The sequence below is a fragment of the Pan troglodytes genome, chromosome 6 (genome assembly GCF_028858775.2).
Source record: "Pan troglodytes isolate AG18354 chromosome 6, NHGRI_mPanTro3-v2.0_pri, whole genome shotgun sequence".
In the NCBI taxonomy this organism is placed as follows: domain Eukaryota; kingdom Metazoa; phylum Chordata; class Mammalia; order Primates; family Hominidae; genus Pan; species Pan troglodytes.
In genome coordinates this window covers 11,895,303-11,917,374 of record NC_072404.2, presented here as the reverse complement: position 1 = coordinate 11,917,374, position 22,072 = coordinate 11,895,303, and the positions used below count along the sequence as shown (strand labels likewise).

Below are 22,072 nucleotides of genomic sequence, written 5' to 3'. Positions count from 1 at the left end.
TTGCTGCCTCAGTTGCTAGGGGAAGAGACTGGGCCTTAGCAGGTGGGTGACTTGACTGGGTCACTGGCTTTGTGGGTAGAGTTGCTCATAGTAGAACTCAGGAGTCTTATCTCCCAGGCCAGTGTTCTTTCTCCCGTATCCTAGTTTTCTTAGTAGAAGATTATTAGGTGCAGCAATAACCAAGTTCAGTTAGATAATTTAGAAACAAAACCATATTTTATACACGTTCATTTCATTTCTGAGAGCTCACATACTCAATTCGTATGGCTTCTTTGATTTTAAGCAGTTTAAAGAGACAATAAGAAAATGCGGGCTGGGTGCAGTGGCCCATACCTGTAATCCCAGCACTTTGCGGGGCTACAGCAAGAGTATCCCTTGAGACCAGGAGTTAGAGACCAGCCTAGGCAACATAGGGAGACCCTGACGCTACAAAAAATACAAAAGTAGCCAGGCATGCTGGGATGCACCTGTGGTCCCAACTACTCAGGAGGCTGAGGTGGGAGGATCAATGGAGCCCAGGAGGTCGAGGCTGCAGTGAGGTGTGAATGCACCACTGCACTCCAGCCTGGGTGGCAGATTGAGACCCTGTCTCAACAAACAAACAAACCAGAAAAAACATGAGCCGTATAATGGGAATTTTTTTTTTCTTTTTGCAGGTTGTATTTGATGATGGCAGACTATTTGTAAAAGGAGTCACCTTACCCATGAGAGTCTAGCTCATCTAATTACTACCTGATTATCTTAGAGTTACAAAGTTACAAGTGCATGCTTCCCTTATCACTCTTTTTTTTTTTTTTTTTTTTTTTTGAGACAGTGTCTCTCACCCAGTCTGGAGTGCAGCAGTGTGGTCTCGGCTCACTGCAACCTCCACCTGCCAGGTTCAAAGGATTCTTATGCCTCAGCCTCCTGAGTAGCTGGGACTACAGGCATGTGACACTGCGCCTGGCTAATTTTTTTGTTATTTTTAAGTAGAGACGGGATTTCGCCATGTTGGCCAAGGCAGGCGGATCACTTGAGGCCAGAATTTGAGACCAGCCTGGCCAACATGGCGAAACCCTGTATCACTCTTTTAGGCCCTTCTGAGTGTTTGCAGGCTGAGTGTTCACAGGGCGTTAGCCTATTGAGCTTTCTTTTGTGGTTCTTACGCAGGAGATTCCTGCCTTTGCAGGCCAGAGCACTCATGACTTCAGTGACCTGCTTCTCCCCCTCTAGGTCTACCAGCCACAGTCTCTGCACGTTTCCAAGAGCAGCAGAAAATGAACACATTGCAGGTGAGTTTTTCTGCTTGTGTATATGTTCCTCAACTTTATTTTATGATGCATTTTAAGAGGTTTGTAAGGATTCATACTTTTTTTTCTTTTTTTTTTTTGAGATGGAGTCTTGCTCTGTTGCCCAGGCTGGAGTGCAGTGGCATGATCTCGCTTCACTGCAACCTCCACCTCCTGGGTTCAAGCGATTCTCCTGCCTCAGCCTCCCGAGTAGCTGGGATTACAGGCGTGTGCCACCATGGCAACTAATTTTTTGTATTTTTAGAAGAGACAGGGTTTCACCATGTTGGCCAGGCTGGTCTCAAACTCCTGACCTCAGGTGATCCTCCCGCCTCAGCCTCCCAAAGTGCTGGGATTACAGGCATGAGCCACCGCGCCCAGCCAGGATTCATACTTTAAAATGGGAATGTGGAAATAGACATTGTCCTGTAAAATATAGTTAGTGTGGCAGATCAACACCAAAAATGATTTGTGAAGCTTGTGTGTGTGGATAGTAGATTTTAAGGCTGTTGAAATTGAGCCGCACCCAGGACTGATATTCTTGGCAGTCATCACAAAAGGAAAATGCCATCTGTATTAGTCCATTCTCACACTGCTGTAGAGAAATAACCAAGACTGGGTCATCTATAAAGAAAAGAGGTTTAATTGGCTCACCTGCAGGCTCTATCATAGGAAGCATGGCTGGGGAGGCCTTAGGAAACTTACAGTCATGGTGGAAGGCAAAGGGAAAGCGGGTACATCTTCCATCACCAGAGCAGGAGGAAGAGGGAGGGGGAGGCGCTACACACTTTTAAACAACCACGTCTTGTGATAAGTCACTGAGTGTCAGGAGAACAGCACCAAAAGGGAAATTGCCCCCATGATCCAATCACCTCCCAGCAGGCCCCACCTCCAACATTGGGGATTATAAGTGAACATGAGATTTGGGCGGTGACACAAACCGAAACCATAGCACCATCCATGACATCGCTTGTATTCATTATAAGGAGAAACCAATTTTGTTACTTGTGGATTTAAAAGATTTTCTAGGACTTTGAAAACTTTCTTCATTCCAGTTGATACAATTGCGGATAGCTTTCATAATAACAACCATCAAATTACCGTAACTTATGGCTTATTCTTGGTGCTTATGTAAGCAGAGGGCCTGCTGCCCAAGGAGAACTTGGTGCATATAATTTTTCCAGGGACGGAAATATTGTGATCCAAGTAGACAGAATTCTGTTTTTACTGTTGAGTCCTAGATCATGGGGGGAATGAATGACTTGATCATCCTTCAAATATTTGTTCGTCTTTCAGTTTGGGTTGCACAGCAAACAATACAGTTACTCTCTTGTGAAGATTTCCTCATTTCTGTTTCTCATTTCAGTTCTCAGTGTTTTAGTTTTGTGCTTTTCACGTTGCTGAGTCAGTCTGTAAAGATTACCAGTGATTTCATTGCAGTCGAATCCAGCGGGCATTTTCTAGCCCCTACCTCCCAGGACCCTTTGTCTGCCTTTGACATCTGTTACTTCCAAACTGATACTTTCTCCATGGAGTCTCTCTTTTCTTGGCTTTTAAAAAGATTCGTCTGTAAGTATTTCTGCTTGTCTTTAAATGATGAAGTCTGTTTTGTTCTGTTTCTTTTTTCCTTTTTTTTGAGATAAGGTCTTGCTGTGTCACCCAGGCTGGAGTGTAGAGACGTGATCACAACTCACTGCAGCCTCAATCTCCTTGGCTCACATGATCCTCCTGCCTCAGCCTCCTGCGTAGCTACAGGCACACGCTGCCACACCCGGCTAATTTTTTTTGTATTTTAGTAGAGACTGGGTTTCACCATGTCACCCAGGCTGGTCTTGAACTCCTGAGCTCAGGCAGAGCTCAGGCAATCTGCCCGCCTCGGCCTCCCAATGTGCTAGGATTACAGGCGTGAACCACTGTTTCTGGCCTAGAGATGTATTCTCACTGTATTGCTCAGGCTGGTCTCAAACTCCTGGTCTAAGTGATCCTTTCACTTTGGCCTCCCAAAGTGCTAGGATTACAGGTGTAAGCCACCACACCTGGCTAATAAGGAATCTTTTTGAAAGGGGCTAGGAATAACCCATAATACTCTCTTAATACATGTGGCAGTTGGGTTAAGTCTTTTAATAGTTCCTATATTATGTCTCTTGCGTGCTCATTGTTTTGAAGAAACTGGGTTGGTTATCCTCATTTTGGATTGTGTTACCCTTGTTTCACCTTTAGCACATTTTTAAAAAATATCTTGTATGCCTTGTAAAATTGGTAGTTTGATCTGGAAGTCTAATCAGGTTTATGTTCAATTCTTTTCACACAGCTGTACCGTACGTGGCATTTGTCTACTTCTGGAGGTATGTGTTTAGTTTCGTGAAGTTAAGAACTATTGACTGTTGATTATTGCTGTGATTTAATCGTTCATTAGGGGAGGCAAAATGGTGATCTGCTAATTCTACCATTTCTTCTTTATTTACTAGCCAAAATACCTTTCTTTTCTTTTCTTTTTTTGGAGACAGAATCTCACTCTGTCGCCCAGGCTGGCGCGTTTATGGCTTACTGCAGCCTCAAACTCCTGTGCTCAAGTGATCCTCCCACTTCAGCCTCCCAAGTAGCTGGGAGTATAGTCATGTGCCACAATGCCCAGCGAATTTTTTAATTTTTAGTAGAGACAGGTTTTGCTATGTTGCCCAGGCTGGTCTTGAACTCCTGGGCTCAAGTGATCCTCTTCTTTGACCTCCCCAGTGTTGGGATTATAGGCATGAGCCACCACAGCTGGCCTAGAATACTTTTCTAAAGATAAATTTCTATTCTCTATTTGGTTATGTAATTCATGCAGGAAAGAAAGTTTCTAAAATATTGAGTAGGCTTCTAAGCAGGAAGGTTTTTTTGTTTTGTTACCATTATGAGCTTATGGGTTTAAACAGATAGTAAATATTTCAGTATGTCGAAGTTGTGATTCTTTTTGAAAATTAAGTGGTTCCATCTTTGGCCAGATGGAATCCCTTTAAGTTGTTTTCTGAGGCTCTGTTGAAATATATTTGATATATTTGATATCAAATGTATACATATAATATATATTTGATATCAAATATATAATATATATGATAGTATATATAATATATATCTGATATATATAATATATATTTGATAGCATTATTTTCTATTGAGCATTTTATTTTGAAATCATTTCAAATTTTCAGAAAAATTGCAAGGATTTTACAAAGAAATCCCAGGTACTTCCTTTTGTTCAGATACTTCATTCTTAACATTTTCCCACATTAATCATTTATATGCATATATACATATATGTGTTTATATATATTTATATATATATTTTCTGAACTATTTGAGAGTGGGTATGATATGTCATGCCTCTTTACCCTGTAAAGTTTTAGATTATATCTCAAAAAATCAAGAACATTCTATTAAATATCCATAGCACAGTAATTAAATTCAGGAAATTTATCATTGATTTAGTTCTTTTATCTAAGCTATAGTTCATTTTCCAGTTTTACCAATTTCCCACTAATTTCCTTTATAGCAATTTTTAGTTTTTGGTAGAAGATTCAGTCTAGGACTGTCAATTTCCTGTAGTTTTCATGCTTTTTAAGTCTGTTTAATACAGATTTGTTCCTCAGTGCCATTATAATATTTGCAGAATACAGGCCAATGATTTTATAGAAGTCTTTAAATTTAGGTTTCCCTGATCTTTCTTCATGATTAGATTTAGACTGAATTTTTGTCTGGAATACTACATGGAACCTCTTATATTTATGGCTCAGAATAGGATCTGTCTTGGGAAACTTCTGCACATGCTTGAGAAGATGACTTGTTCTGCTCTGATTTGGTGGAGTGTTTGATAAATGTTAATGAGATCAAGTTGGTTGGTTGTGTTATTCAGGTGTATTATGTCCTTGTTGATTGTGTGCCTACTTGTATCAATTGTGGGGGAGAGGGGATTGAAATCTCCTGCTGCAATTGTGTTTCTGTTTCTCTTTGCAATTTTACCACTTTTTGCTTTATGTGTTATATTAGATACATAAATGTTCAAGGTCATTACGTCCTGTTGATTAATTAACCACTTTGTAAAATGGCCTTCCTTATCCCTGCTAATATTCCAGGCTATGAAATGTACTTTGTTATTTATGTAGCATTCTTTTGAGTAATGCATGCATGGTATATCTTATTCCATCCTTTTACTTTTAACCTATTTGCATCTTTATATCTAAAGTATTATTTCTTGTAGGCAGCAAGATTTGGATCTTGCTTGTTTTCATCAGTCTATTTCTGTCTCATAATTGGGGATGTATAGACTGTTTACATGTAATGTGATTATTGATTAAACTAGTTAGGTTATAGTCCATTGTCTTTGCTTTCTTTTAGTCTCACTTTGTTTCTTTTTAAAATGTCTTTGTTCGTCTTCCTTTCTTTTGATTAATTGAGAATTTTTTATGATTCTACTTTATATCTTTTGTTGAGTTTTTAGCTATCCACTGTTTTGTTATTTTAGTGAGTTAGAATTTATAGTATGCAACTTTAATTATCCAGTTTATTCTTAAGTAATTTACCATTTTTCTTAGAGTAAGAGAAGTTTACAATAGGATACTTCCACTTCTTTCCTTTGGTCTTTATACCGTTGTTCATTTTATTTTTACAGGTGGTATCAGTGCCACACACAATCTATTACATTGTTGTTAATTAAACAGTATTTATTTATTTATTTATTTATTTATTTATTTATTTATTTTGAGATGGAGTCTCACTCTGTCCCCCAGGCTGGAGTGCAGGGGTGCGATCTCGGCTCACTGCAACCTCTGCCTCCCAGGTTCAAGTGATTCTCCTGCCTCCGCCTCCCGGGTAGCTGGGATTACAGACACCCACCACCACGCCCGGCTAGTTTTTGTATTTTTAGTAGAGACAAGGTTTCACCATGTTGGCCAGGCTGGTCTCAAACTCCTGACCTCAGGTGACCTGTCCACCTCAGCCTCCCAAAGTGCTGGGATTACAGGTGTGAGCCACCATACCCGGCCCAGTTATCTTTTAAAGAGATGTAAGTAATGAGAGAAAATACACAGTTACCATTTCTGATACTCTTCATTCCTTTGTGTAAATCTAAGTTTTTATTTGCTGTCATTTTACTTCTGCCTGAAGGACTTTTTTTTAACATTTCTTCTAGTTGATGGTGAATTCTTGTATGTCTGCAAATGTCTTCATTGTGTCTTAGCTTTTAAAGGTGTTTCTGCTGGATATTTCTCCACAGTGCTTTAAATATGTTTCTCTATTGTCTTCCTGCTTACATTTTTTTCTAAGAGAAACCTGATCTCATACTCATCTTTGTTCCCCTATATATAACATGTCTTTTTTTCTTTCCCCCCTTATTGTTGTAAACTTTTTATCACTAGTTTTGGGGAATTTGATTGCAATACATCATGGTATCATTTTTTTCATGTTTCTGTGTTGGGGATCATTGAACTTCTCGGATCTTGGGTTTATAGTGTCATCACTTTGGGAACATTTTTATCATTATTTCTTCACATACCCACCACCTCCCCTCCATTGATTCTTGTTGCCTGTATATTAGGCCACTTGAAATTTTCCCACAACACACTGTTGCTCTTTATTTGCTTTTAATTCTTTTTTCTCTGTTTCATTTTATGTAACTTCTGTTGCTGTCTTCATATTCAGTAATCTGTTTTTTCCACGATGCTGTTAATCTTGTCCAGTATAATTTTCATCTTAGATATTGTAGTTTCTGTCTGTAGAAGGTTAGCGTGGGTCTTTTTTACATCTTGCCTGTCTCAATTTTTTGAACATGTGGAATAGAATGATGAACTCTCTCAGTGCTTTGTGCCGGTTGTAAACTCTCTGTCAGTTCTGGGCCAGTTTTTTTGGACTGATTCTTATTTCCTTATGGGTTGTAATTTCCTGCCCATTTTCCCATCTCACAACTCCTACTCCTCACATCTGCCTCTGTTCTTCTTCCCTCCTCTGTGGCCTGGAAACACTCAAGGCAGAAGTTGATTGGTTCACCTTGTTTATTTCCCATCACTCATAGATAACTCTACTGCCTGATAATCAGTGCCTTGAAAACTATTGCTTCAGCCCGGGCGTGGTGGCTCATACCTGTAATCACAGCACTTTGGGAGGCCGAGGCGGGCGGATCACGAGGTCAGGAGTTCAAGACCAGCTTGGCCAACATAGGGAAACCCCGTTTCTACTAAAAATACAAAAATTAGTCGGGTGTGGTGGTACATGCCTATAATCCCAGATACTCAGGAGGCTGAGGCAGGAGAATCACTGGAACCCGGGAGATGGAGGTTGCAGTGAGCCGAGATTGTGCCATTGCACTCCAGCCTAGATGACAAGCGGGAGACTTCATCTCAAAAACAAAAAAAAGAAAAACAAAGAAACCATTGCTTCGTATATGTTCTCCGTTTTATTTTTCTTTGTGTTTTTGATTTTGTTGTTGCTGCTGTTCTTTGTTATGTGCCATTTCAGGTTGGAGTACCTGTTAGTTTATCACAACTGAGGGCAGAAGTCCTCATGTCTCTCTCTCTATATATTTTTTCTAATATATATATATTTTTCTTTGTAGAGACAGGGTCTTGCTATGTTTCTAAGGCTGGTCTCAAACACCTGGCCTCAAGCAATCCTTCTGCCTCAGCTTTCCAGAGTGCTGGGATTACAGGCATGAGCCACCGCACCTGGCCTGGATACAGTTTTGTCCATGTCCAAATGGTGTTCTTCCCTGAGCTGTTTTTGATTTTCTTCCACCCCATAAGAACTGTAGTGTCAGCTTATCTAGTTCCAGGAAAAAGCTTTTTGATATTTTTATTGGGATTGCATATTTATAAAGTAATTTAGGGTAACTGACCTTATCCTAGGTAGGGTAAGTTGACCTTAATAATACAACTAATTTTTTTTTTTTGGATTTTTAATAGGGATGGGGGTTTCACCATGTTGACCAGGCTGGTCTCGAACTCCTGACCTCAAGTGATCTGCCCGCCTCGGCCTCCCAAAGTGTTGGGATTACAGGCGTGAGCCACCGTGCCCGAGCACTTTTACTTTTTCTTATAGTCCTCTAATTGTTTTCTCTAATTGTAGATAATGAGCATTTTATTACTACCTTGTTTTTGATCTTAGTGGGAAGGTATGTAGTTTTTCCCTGTTAAGTAAAATCCTGACTTTTGGACCAAGAAGACTGAGGCATAAATGCGTGTGTGTGTGTGTGTGTGTGTGTGTGTGTGTGTGTGTATACACGCAAACTGTATATATGTGCTTGTGTAATTGAAATACATATGTCGCATATGTATCATACGTACTATTGCATATTAGGGTGTAATATTTATATTTGTGTATATACATAACATTGATGTTAATCAATGTTAATGTAGTCCCAGCTGCTCACTCAGGAGGCTGAGGCAGGAGGATTGCTTGAACCCACGAGTTTGACGCTGCAGTGAGGTATGATTGAGCCATTGCACTCCAGCCTGGGTAATAGAGGGAGACCCTGTCTCAAAAAACAAGACAAAAAAGAGAATTTTTTAATTTTTTTGTGCTCGTAATGTGGATAGCTTGACTAGGAAAGAAAACAAGTAAGTCCACCCTGTCTTTATTAGGAAGTAACTGTGAATTTTTTTGTTTGTTTGTTTTAGTTGCAAAGCCTCATTCCTTTTGTTCAGCTGCCCCCTAGTGACTCCATGTGTGAGGAGTATGGTCTGGGCTGTTCGGATGCTCTGCATAATCTTTTTTAGTAAGTAGATTGCTGGCAAGAGAATGACAATTGAACATTTTATCTTGAGAGTTTTTTAAAAAATTTTTTTAAAGATAGTGATTTTTAGGGCTAATAGTTTCATGTCTTTTTTTTTTTTTTTTTTTTTTTTAAGAGACGGAGTCTCACTCTTTCCCAGGCTGGAGTGCAATGGCGCTATCTTGGCTCACTGCAACCTCTGCCTCCCGAGTTCAAGCAGTTCTCCTGCCTCAGCCTCCTGAGTAGCTGGGACTACAAGCACGTGCCACCATGCCTGGCTAATTTTGTATTTTTAGGAGAGGCGGGGTTTCTCCATGTTGGCCAGGCTGGTCTCGAACTCCTGACCTCAGATGGTCCGCCCACCTTGGTGTCCCAAAGTGCTGGGATTACAGGCATGAGCCACCATGCCTGGCTAGGGATAATAGTCTTTTATGTCCTTTATAAAACTGTGAGCAATGCTATTGCTAAGAAAGATGATTTATACAAAGGAGTCAGTTACTTAATTCAAACCATGTTCTGAGTAACTGGTATATTTCAGGTGGTTTTCTGTTGAGCAGGTCTTCTTTAAGGCTCTGTTTAGTTAGACTAACTTGTAAATTATTTTATCATTTTAAATGATTTTGACTTTTCTGGCATCTGATGAAGGCAGTTCAGTGTCATTAGTTTTAGTATAAGAAAATAGACACTTCCATAAATAGGATTGGTCCTGTAAATCTCATTCTCTCTCTCTGTCTCTCTGTCTCTCTGTCTCTCTCTCTCTCTCTCTCTCTCTCTCTCTCTCTCTCTCTATATATATATATATTTTTTTTTTGAGATGGAGTCTTGCTCCGTTGCCTAGGCTGGAGTGCAGTGGCACAATCTCGGCTCACTGCAAGCTCCACCTCCCAGGTTCCCGCTATTCTCCTGCCTCAGCCTACCGAGAAGCTGGGACTACAGGTGTTCACCACCATGCCCAGGTGATTTTTTGTATTTTTAGTGGAGATGGGGTTTCACCATGTTGCCCAGGCTGGTCTTGAACTCCTGACCTCAGGTGATCCGCCCACCTTGGCCTCCCAAGGCTCTGGGATTACAGGCATGAGCCACCGCACCCAGCCTAAGATCAGTATTTCTTTTTGTTTGTTTGTTTGTTGCCTTGAGATCTATATTTCTTACTCTTCCTCCACTTGCTTTTGGCTTATGCCTGAAATTGTAAACATGGAGCTTTATGTCTTTATGTGAAGGTGGTGTTCTGGAAATGCCGGTATCCCTGGGGTGGGTCTCATGTGAAGCAAGCACTTTACCAAGACATGAGATACAAGCTTCCTATCCGGGAGATTTTGAAAGGGGAGGGAATGTGGGCAAAATCCTGAGCACAAGTGGTTAGACTTCATTGACAAACCAGGGGCGGCAGCACGGAGGTTCTGAGAATGCATTTGAAGCGAGACCCACTTACAGAGGCTGAGGATTTATCAGGAAGGGTAAGGAGAGCTGCAACACATCAGTTTTGGACGCACTGCATCACCTGTGGTGCATTGGTTGACTGCAGGAGCTTTAGAGCATTCCAGAAGGTCTGGTTCTTTGATGACTCATCAAGATTTGGAGCACAGATACTGATGAACTGCAACTGTGATACTTATTAGCATGTCACCTGGTGTTTTGTTTTCATTTCACTTTAAGAATGTGCCATGTTGGCCGGGTGTGGTGGCTCACGCCTGTAATCCCAGCACTTTGGGAGGCCGAGGCGGGAGGATCACAAGGTCAGGAGTTTGAAACCAGCCTGACCAACATAGTGAAACTCCATCTCTACTAAAAATACAAAAAAATAAAAAATTAGCCAGACATGGTGGCGCATGCCTGTAATCCCAGCTACTCTGGAGGCTGAGGCAGGAGAATCGCTTGAACCTGGGAGGCAGAGGTTGCAGTGAGCCGAGATCGTGCCATTGCACTCCAGCCTGGGCAATGAAAGTGAAACTCCATCTCAAAAAAAAAAAGAAGAATGTGCCGTGTGATCGTATTTCTAATCCCTTTCACTCTGGAATCCTGCTCTTACCATATTAATGTTGATTAGCATCTCAGGTTTCATTTCACAATGCGCACGTGGAGTTGGAAGGAGTTCAACAGACAGACAGTTTTTCTTTGTCAACCGGTGTCCTTGTGACCCAGCAAAGGTATTTAAAATTTTTTTTGTATTTGTTTGTTCTTTATGCCTTTGACTTTTAATCGATAACTTTTTTTCTGTTAATAGGCAGTTTACATGGAACTCGGGACTTTGAGACATGGCTTTAACATTATCTTATTTTGGGCATTTACAGAAGTTTACTGCAGATGGCCCCCAACTTAAGATGTTTCAACTGAAGATTTTTCTGGCTGGGCGCAGTGGCTCATGCCTGTAATCCCAGCACTTTGGGAGGCCGAGTCAGGTGGATTGCTTGAGGCCAGGAGTTCGAGACTAGCCTGGCCAACATGACAAAACCCCGTCTCTACTGAAATACAAAAAATAGCCAGGCGTGGTGGCCTACGCCTGTAATCCCAGCTACATGGGAGGCTGAGGCAGAAGGATCGTTTGAACCTGGGAGACGGAGCTTGCAGTGAGCCGAGATTGTGCCACTGCACTCCAGCCTGGGTGACAGAGCGAGACTGTGTCTCAAAAAAAAAAAAGTATTTTTCTACTACTTCACCTTGTTGCAAAAGTTATTTTTGCAGTAGATACCATACTTCAAGTACCTATGTAACCATTGTTTTTCGGTATAGTATTCAATCAATCACAGAAGATATTCAACATTTTATTATAACATAGGTATTGTGTTATTTTGCCTATAGACTAATGTAAGTATTCTGAGGCAAGGCTGAGATAGGACATTCAGTAGGTTCGGTTATCACAAAGGCATTTTTGACATACAGTATTTTCAACTTATGGGTTTATCAGGCGTGAGCCACTGCACCTGGCCTCTGTGTACAGTTTTTTAAATTGCATATACATGAGTGTGTTTGTATGTGTTTATATACATTATATGTGTTGTGTGTATATACATACATAAATATAACCCTATCATAAATCAAGGAGCACATCTATCTGTGTACAGTTTTTTTTTGTTGTTTTTTGGGTTTTTTTTGAGACAGAGTCTCGCCCTGTCACCCAGGCTGGAGGGCAATAGCGCCATCTTGGCTCACTGCAACCTCTGCCTCCTAGGTTCAAATGATTCTCCTGCCTCAGCCTCCCAAGTAGCTGGCATTACAGGCATGCACCACCATGCCTGGCTAATTTTTTGTATCGTTAGGAGAGACGGGGTTTCACTATATGGCTAGGATGGTCTCGAACTCCTGACCTCGTGATCTGCCTGCCTTGGCCTCCCAAAGTGCTGGGATTACAGGCGTGAGCCACTGCGCCCAGCCTCTGTGTACAGTTTTTTAAATTGCATATACATGAGTGTGTTTGTATGTGTTTATATACATTATATATGTTGTGTGTATATATATACATAAATATATAAACATATTAATTACCAGTATATTATTGTAAAAACTAAAACTATTTGAAGAAACTAAACATTTTATAACATTCTGCATCACCTTTCAGTATAGACTGATTACATGGTTTCTATATTTTCTATAGATTTCTATATTTTCTCTTCTTTCTGTTTTCCTAGGAAAATAGGGCTCAGATTACTTCTGCCTCAGATTTAAACTGATCATCTTGATATGATGACATGGGTTTTTTGAGTTTGTATCTTAGCAACACAACATTGTACCTCAGTAATATTTTCTGGTTTTTTTTCTTTCTTTCTTTCTTTTTTTTGAGACGGAGTCTTGCTCTGTTGCCCAGGCTGGAGTGCAGTGACGTGATCTTGGCTCACTGCAACCTCCGTCTCCCAGGTTCAAGCCTCCCGAGTAGCTGGGATTACAGGCACATGCTGCCATGCCTGGCTAATTTTTTGTATTTGAGTAGAGATGGGGTTTCACTGTGTTGCCTGGGCTGGTCGAGAACTCCTGAGCTCAGGCAATCAACCTGCCTCGGCCTCCCAAAGTGCTGGGATTACAGGCGTGAGCCACCGCTCCCAGCCCCTGTTTTTCAATGATGCTTTAGAGTTTGCTTGTAATCTGCCAGATGTGGTTGAACTTCTAAATTTTTTAACCTATAGTGTGATGGATTAATAATTATTAATTATAACTATTAATAATGTGATATTTAGGTTTATTTCTAATGACATTTTAATGTCATAAATACTTTTCTATGTACATTGAATGTGTTTTATGAACATTTAAGCTGTGCCCGTATTTCACTAGAATTTCTCGGAGAGCAACTTTAGGTTGGAAAAAGACTCAGTTTTAGGAATCTATGATTAGAGAAATACAACTTTGTTTTTTTTTTTTTTTTTCTGGGGTCTCGCTCTGTCGCCCAGGCTGGAGTGCAGTGGCGCCATCTCGGCTCACTGCAAGCTCCATCTCCTGGGTTCATGCAATTCTCCTGCCTTAGCCTCCCGAGTAGCTGGGAATACAGGCACCCGCCACCACGCCCGGCTCATTTTTTTGTATTATTTTTAGTAGAGACGGGGTTTGACTGTGTTAGCCGGGATGGTCTCGATCTCCTGACCTTGTGATCCGCCCGCCTCGGCCTCCCAAAGCGCTGGGATTTCAGGCATGAGCCAGCGCGCCTGTCCGAGAAATAACACTTTGAGAGTTGTGAGGAAACTTTTGGTGATGGATATATTCATTATCTTGATTGTGGGGATAGTTTCACAGGTGTTTGTGTATATGTCAAAGCTTATGAAATTGCACACTTTAAATATGTGTAGTTTATTCCATGTTAGTCATATCTCAGTAAAGCTGTTAAAAAATGTATCCTTAGGCCAGGTGTAGTGGCTCACGCCTATAATCCTGGCACTTTGGGAGCCCGAGGCGGGCAGATCAGCTGAGGTCAGGAGTTCGAGACCAGCCTGGCCAACGTGGTGAAACCCCGTCTCTACTAAAAATACAAAAATTATCTGGTCGTGGTGGCATGTGCCTGTGATCCCAGCTACTCTGGAGGCTGAGTCAGGATAATCACTTGAGCCCTGGAGGCAGAGGTTGCAGTGAGCCAAGATCGCGCCATTTCACTCCAGTCTGGGTAACAAGAGCGAGACTCCGTCTCAAAAAAAAAAAAAAAAAGAAAAAAAAGAAAAGAAAAAAAAAGTCCTGCCTGTAGTCCAAGCTACATGGCAGGCTGAGGCAGGCGGATCACTTGAACCTGGGAGGTTGAGGCTGCAGTGAGCCATGATTGCTCCACTGCACTCCAGGCTGTGACAAGGCGAGACCTTGTCTCAAAAAAAAAAACAAAAAAGTATCCCCTTCTAAGAACATGCTGGTTGGTTAGAATAGTATGTTGTTAGAATGCGGGGGGTCGGAAACATTTGTCATTTTTTCTTTTCTACTCCTTGTATTTTGTGCAGGTCTGCAGACTCGTGAATGACGTCTACCGCATGTATAATCGACACCAGTATCCATTTGTTGTTCTTAACATTTCTGTTGATTCAGGTAAGTTCCATTGGCATTTCAGTACAACTAGTGACTAATGCCTCAAAGAATAAAATGAAATTCTACAGCTCTGCTATGACTGGAATGAGATAACAATTTATGGTCATGTAAGTTTTTTTTTTTTTTTGAGACGGGGTCTTGCTCAGGGTTTCACCGTCCACGCCCTGTAATCCCAGCATTTTGGGAGGCTGAGGTGAACGGATAAGTTAAGATCAGGATTTCAAGACCAGCCTGGCCAACATGGCGAAACCCCGTCTCTACTAAAAATATAAAAAATTAGCCGGGTGTGGTGGCAGGTGCCTGTAGTCCCAGCTACTCGGGAGGCTGAGGCAGGAGAATGGTGTGAACCCGGGAGGCGGAGCTTACAGTGAGCCAAGATCGTGCCACTGCACTCCAGCCCGGGTGACAGAGGGAGACTCTGTCTCAGAAAAACAGACACACAAACAAACAAAAACCAAAACAGTATAGTTTAATCTGTTTTTAATTTGAAGTTATTCAGTCTGTCCTTTTCTGTGATTTGTTTCTTTCTCTCATTATTTTGTTTGTGAGATTCATCCAAGTCATGCGGCAAAATTCATTTATTCGTTCGCTATACAGTGTTCCGTTATAGTCAGATATCATCATTTGTGAATATTTGAATTGTTTCCAGTTTCGGGCTATAATGAAGAATGCCGTCATGAACATCCTCATCCACGTCTTTTGACGAGCATAGAGATAGGCACTTCTTCTTCTTTCTTTTTTTTGAGAGGGAGTCTCACTCTGTCGCCCAGGCTGGAGTGCAGTGGAGTGATCTTGGCTCGCTGCAACCCTGCCTTCCAGGTTCAAGTGATTCTCCTGCCTCATTCTCATTCTCCCTAGTAGCTTGGATTATAAGTGCATTCCACTATGCCCTGCTGATTTTTCTTGTATTTTTAGTAGAGACGAGGTTTCAGCGTGTTGGTCAGGCTGGTCTTGAACTCCTGACCTCAAAGGGCTAGGATTACAGGCGTGAGCCACTGTGCTGGCCGATAGGCACTTCTGATAGGAGTAGCTATGCTGGGTTGCAGGTGTGCATACATTCAGATTTAGGAGGTATTCCCAGAGAACTTTTCAAAGCAGCTGTACCAGGTTCATTCCTACCAGAGGTATTCAAGCATTCCGCTTGATCCTGATCTTTGTGAGCATTTGTTGTTTTTTTAATTTTACCCATTCTGGTGAGTATATGGCCATATTGCATTGTGTTGTGGTTTTTTTTTTTTTTTTTTTTTTTTTTGAGACAGAGTGTTGCTCTGTCACCCAGGCTGGAGAGCAGTGGTGGCATCTTGGCTCACTGCAACCTCTGCCTCCCGGGCTAAAGGGATTCTCGTGCCTCAGCCTCCCAAGTAGCTGGGATGACAGATGTGCCACCACACCCGGCTAATTTTTGTATTTTTAGTGGAAACAGGGTTTTGCCATGTTGTCCAGACCGGTCCTGAACTCCTAGCCTCATGCGATCCCCCTGCCTTGGCCTCCTAAAGTGCTGGGATAACAGGCGTGAGCCACCACACCTGGCCCATATTATAGTTTTATTTTGAACATTGAACCGTGTTCATCTGTGTAATTAGCATGTGGATCTCCTCTTTTGTGAAGTATCTGTTCACATAAGCACGTCCTCTCACCATTTCAGGATAGTCCCTGACCCTCTTCTCCGTCCACGTTTGCTTAGGTAACTTAATAAAAATGCATGCAGCGGATTTGGAAAAGCCCATGGTAGAAAAGCAGGATCAATCCCCTTCATTAAGGACTGGAGAAGAAAAAAGGGATGTGTCCATTTCCAGACTGCGAGAGGCCTTTTCTCTTCGTCACACAACAGAGAACAAGCCTCACAGCCCAAAGACTCCAGAACCAAGAAGGAGCCCTCTAGGACAGAAAAGGGGTATGCTGTCTTCTAGCACTTCAGATGCCATCTCTGACAGAGGCGTCCTGAGACCTCAGAAAGAGGCAGCGAGTTCCAGTCAGGGACCCAGTGACCCTACGGACAGAGCGGAGGTGGAGAAGGACTCGGGGCACGGCAGCACTTCCGTGGATTCTGAGGGGTTCAGCATCCCAGACACGGGCAGTCACTGCAGCAGCGAGTGTGTGGCCAGCACCCCAGGGGACAGGGGCTCGCAGGAACATGTGGACTCTCAGGAGAAAGCGCCTGAAACTGACGACTGTTTTTCAGATGTGGACTGCCATTCAAACCAGGAAGATACCGGGTGTAAATTTCGAGTTTTGCCTCAGCCAACTAATCTCACATCCCCAAACACAAAGTGTTTTAAGAAAGAAGAAATTCTTTCCAATTCTGACATTCGTCAAAAGTTAGTAAATACTCAGAACGTGTCAGCCTCTCAGGTTGATGTAGCTGTGAAAATTAATAAGAAAGTTGTGCCCCTGAACTTTTCTGAGTTCTTTAGCTAAACGAATAAAGCAGTTACATCATGAAGCACAGCAAAGTGAAGGGGAACAGAATTACAGGAAGTTTAGGGCAAGGATTTGTCCTGGAGAAAATCAAGCAGCCGAAGATGAACTAAGAAAAGAGATAAGGTAAAGTTTTAATTTTTTACTTTTTATTTTAAATTTGTATTTATTTTTATTTTTTATTTTTTTGAGACAGAATCTTGCTCTGTGCACAGGCTGGAATGCAGTGGCACGATCTTGGCTCACTGCAGCCTCCACCTCCTGGGTTTAAGCGATTCTCCTGCCTCAGCCTCCTGAGTAGCTGGGATTATAGGTGCACGCCACCAGGCCTGGCTAATGTTTGTATTTTTGGTGGAAACAGGGTTTCACCATGTTGGCGAGGCTGGTCTGGAACTCCTGACTTCAGGTGATCCAGCCATCTTGGCCTCCCAAAGTGCTGGGATTACAGGTGTGAGCCACCACACCCCGCCAGGTAAAGTTTTTTCTTAAGAGTATTTTGAGGCTGGGTGCAGTGGCTCACGCCTGTAATCCCAGCATTTTGGGAGGCCAAACCGTGGAGGGAGGATCACTTGAGCCCAGGAGTTCAAGACCCGCCTGGACAACATAGGGAGACCTCGTCTCTACAATAAAATTGGCTGGGCACGGTAGTGCGCAGTTGTAATTCCGTCATCTGCCCCTGGCCAGATCCTGTTCTCTGTGGCAGGACCCAGACTCCAAACACATGGAAGACTTGGGTCTTTTAGGCCAGCACCAGCTTTTGAGCAGATTATGTATGTACTGGGAACCAGGGCATATTCAGACAATTGCCGGGAGAGCCTGGGATCGGTGCCAGGGGAGGTCGTATTTGTGCTGGTATCTGGGATGCTTCTGGGATGTTCTTTTCCTTCCCTCCTGCGGGGCAGGAGTTCCTGCGTCATCACTCACTCTGGCAGCTTCTCTCCATCCAGCAGGCTGCGGCCACTGCTGCTCCAAGGAGGTCTGAAACTCAGCCTGAGTGGGTAGGAGCCTCTTACAAGAGTTCCTTTTCTGCTGGGCATGGTGGCTCATGCCTGTAATCCCAGCACTTTGGGAGGCCGAGGTGGGTGGATCACCTGAGGTCGGGAGTTCGAGACCAGGCTGACCAACATGGAGAAACCTTTTCTCTACTAAAAATGCAAAATTAGTGGGATATGGTGGTGCATGCCTGTAATCCCAGCTACTTGGGAGGCTGAGGCAGGAGAATCGCTTGAACCTGGGAGGCGGAGGTTGTGGTGAGCCGAGATTGTACCATTGCACTCCAGCCTGGGCAACAAGAGCGAACTCCATCTCAAAAAAAAAAAAAAAGAAAAAGGAAAAAGAAAAAAGAGTTCCTTTTCTGAGGACTCTCCCTCTTCCCTAGGGTAGTAGCATTTTCCATTCCTGTATTTCTTAGCATAGTAGTTAACCACCTTTTGCTACTTTGTGTAATGCCTTATTATATATTTTTCCTCCTCAGGCCTAGCATGGTGGTGCACACCTTGTAATTCCAGCACTTTGGGAGGCTGAGGCAGGAGAATCACTTGAGGCTAGGAGTTTGAGACCAGCCTGGGCAATATAATGAGGCCCCATCTCTAAAAAAAAAAAAGTTAGCTAAGTACACTGCTGCACGCCTGTAGTCCCAGGTACTCAGGAGGCTGAGGCAGGAGGCTCACTTGAGCCCAGGAGTTTGAGGCTGCAGTGAGCTATGATCATGCCATTGCACTCCAGCCTGGGTGACAGAGCAAGACCCTGTCTTAAGAAAAAAAAAAAAATCCCTGTTAAAATCACTGGTATGGTTTTTGTCTCTTGATTGATTGCACTTTGCCTGATATGGAATCGGTACCAGGAAACAGACCCTCAAAGATAGGATTTGGGGATTGGTTTGGTTATGACTTGGATTTGAGCTCTGTGTGGAGCCCCTCACCATAGGAAATGTGGGCTCAGTAATCCATGCCATGTGGAGGTCTCACAGTTCACCAAACTGTCCCCTGTGGTTGATTGTGATGGTGACGAGCATGGTGGCATGGGACCGGGTCTTCCTGGAGCACTTATAGAAACAACAATATCAGCTCCTTTCTCTTTTTTTTGAGACAAGAGTCTCACTCACCCAGGCTGGAGTGCACTGGCACGATCTCAGCTCACTGCAACCTCTGCCTCCCGGGTTCAAACGATTCTTCTGCCTTTGTTTCCCAAGTAGCTGGGAGTACAGGTGTCCACCACCACGCCTGGCTAATTTTTTTATTTTTAGTAGAGATGGGGTTTCACCATGTTGGCCAGGCTGGTCTTGAACTCCCAACCTCAAATGATCTGCCCACCTTGTCTTCCCAAAGTGCTGGGATTACATTATAGCTCCTTTCATCCTCAGCTCAGGCCACCAGGTGAGAACCAGAAAACGTCCATGGCTGCTTTAACAGAGCCATTTCTTGTCGTCACCGCGCTGATACTGCAGAAAATCCGTTTTCACCGGATTTAATTGTGTGGAACTGAGAATGACAGTGTCAATTTCTCGTGTGAAGGTTAGCGGTGGTGTCTGTCTTTTGTCCAGATTGACTAAGTTAGTATTTAATGACATTGGATGTTGAAGCCACCCAGCAAAGCACCCAGTGGTGGGCCTGGCAAAGATGAGAAGGATTGATATCCAGCATTGGCAGAAAGGTGCTCTTACACACCATTGGTGGGAGTGTGACTTTTCACAGATTTCCCATCAAAAAGTACACATGTAGTTCTACCTGTAGTGTCTGTCTCACGGAAATGCACCCACAGATGAGTAGGTTTATGCACAGAAGTATTTGTTGCAGCTTTGAGTGCACTATTGAAATTGGAAACAACCGAAATGTCCTTTAGCAGGGGATTTGTCAAACAAGTTATGGTACATCCATGCAATGAATTCCTATGTGGCCATTAAAAAGAATGAAGTAGGCCGGGTGCGGTGGCTCACGCCTGTAATCCCAGCACTTTGGGAGGCCGAGGCAGGTGGATCACTTGAGGTCGGGAGTTCAAGACCAGCCTAGCCAACATGGTGAAACCTTGTCTTTACTAAAAATAAAAAAATTAGCTGGGCTTGGCGGTGCATGCCTGTAGTCCCAGATACTCGGGAGGCTGAGGCAGGAGAATCGCTCGAACCTGGGAGGCGCAGGTTGCAGTGAGCCAAGGTCGCGCCACTGCAGTCCAGCCTGGGCAACAGAGAGTGAGACTCCGTCTTAAAAGAAAAAATAATGAAGTAGATCTATGTGTACAGGTCTGAAAACGTCTTTCAGATGCATTAAGTGATGACAGAATGGAGAATTAAGATTCCATTTTTGTTTTTTAAAATTAAAAAAATTATATAGAGAGACAAGGGTCTAGAAGGATATATTCCATTTAAATCATTAATAGTAGCAACTGATGTCTTCTCCGGAGAGTTGGATGAATGAATAATTAATGTTATCTTTAGAAAGTGGGATGGTTAAGCTGAGCGCAGTGGCTCACGCCTGTAATCCCAGCACTTTGGGAGGCCAAGGCGGGCAGATCATGAGGTCAGGAGTTCGAGACCAGCCTGACCAACATGGTGAAACTCTGTCTCTACTAAAAATACAAAAATTAGCTGGGCATGGTGGCGCACCTGTAATCCCAGCTACTCAGGAGGCTGAGGCAGAAGAATCACTCGAACCCGGGAGGTGGAGGTTGCAGTGAGCCAAGATTGTGCCATTGCACTGTAGCCTGGGTGACAGAACGAGACTCTGTTTCAAAAAAAAAGAAAGAAAGCGGGATGGCTAGGGACTTTATTTTGTTTTTGTATTGTTTGACTTTTTTTTTATTACAGTGTTCTATAACATAATCAGAAAAATAATCTTGTAAAATGTCTGATAATTAACATTTTCTACCTGCAGTAAAACGATGTTTGCAGAAATGGAAATCATTGGTCAGTTTAACCTGGGATTTATAATAACCAAACTGAATGAGGATATCTTCATAGTGGACCAGCATGCCACGGACGAGAAGTATAACTTCGAGATGCTGCAGCAGCACACCGTGCTCCAGGGGCAGAGGCTCATAGCGTGAGTGTGTTTAGTGTTCATTCCCAGATTCCCCCTCAAATTGAAGATCTAATAGAGGCCGAGGCAGGAGGATCACAAGAGGCCAGGAGTTTGAGACCAGCCTGGACAACACAGCAAGACTTTGTATCTACTTTAAAAAAGAAGAGATCTAGGAAGGAGGGGTGTAAAAAATAAAAAAGATCTGGTTGGCCAGGCGCGGTGCCTCACACCTGTGATCCCAGCACTTTGGAAGGCCGAGGCAGGCAGATCACCTGAGGTTAGGAGTTGGAGACCAACCTGGCCAACGTGGTGAAACCCCGCCTCTACTAAAAATACAAAAAGGCCAGGCACGGTGGCTCACGCCTGTAATCCCAGCACTTTGGGAGGCCGAGGTGGGCAGATCACTTCAGGTCGAGAGTTCGAGACCAGCCTGACGAACATGGTGAGACCTGTCTCTACTAAAAATACAAAATTAGCCAGGCGTGGTGGCGGGCGCCTGTAGTCCCAGCTACTTGGGAGACTGAGGCAGGAGAATCGCTTGAACCCGGGAGGCGGAGTTTGCAGCGAGCCGAGTTCGTGCCATCGCACTCCAGCCTGGGCAACAAGAGTGAAACTCCGTCTCAAAAAATAATAATAATGATAAAAAATAAAAATACAAAAAATTAGCCAGGCATGGCAGTGCATGCCTGTAATTCCAGCTACTCAGGAGACTGAGGTAGGAGAATCGCTTGAACCTGGGAGACAGAGGTTGCAGTGAGCCGAGATCGCACCACTGCACTCCAGCCTGGGTGACAGAGCGAGATTCTATCTCAAAAAAAAAAAAGAGACCTAATAGTTTATATGTGTGTCTATATGTATATATGTATTTTTCCATAAGTATTCATATAGCAGATTTTTATACTTTTTACATAATAATAGTGATAGTTACCATTTATTCAATGCCTAGAATCTGCCAGGCACTGTTGAAATAATGTATGTGTATTAGTTCCTTTAATCCTCAAAAACCTGTGAGGTTGTTACTGTCACCATCACCATTCCACAAGCGATGAAACTGAGGCACATGCAGAGAGGTTGAGTAACCTGCTCCAGTTCACGTGGTTAACATGTTCTCTAAGTATCAGACCTTTTTTGCTATTAAAAAT

The 22,072-nt window shown here is 43.0% G+C and overlaps 1 protein-coding gene across 1 annotated transcript in view; it reads left to right on the top strand.

The window, feature by feature from the left end:
* The window catches only part of LOC742579 (mismatch repair endonuclease PMS2), a 54,390-nt gene that overhangs the window by 23,678 nt on the left and 8,640 nt on the right, over nt 1-22,072 (top strand). Inside the window, 7 exon segments of the mRNA XM_063813972.1 lie at nt 1,213-1,271; nt 8,915-9,012; nt 11,057-11,156; nt 14,415-14,499; nt 16,184-16,901; nt 16,903-17,043; nt 20,784-20,951. Of these exon segments, the coding sequence (XP_063670042.1) occupies nt 1,213-1,271; nt 8,915-9,012; nt 11,057-11,156; nt 14,415-14,499; nt 16,184-16,901; nt 16,903-17,043; nt 20,784-20,951 (1,369 nt within the window).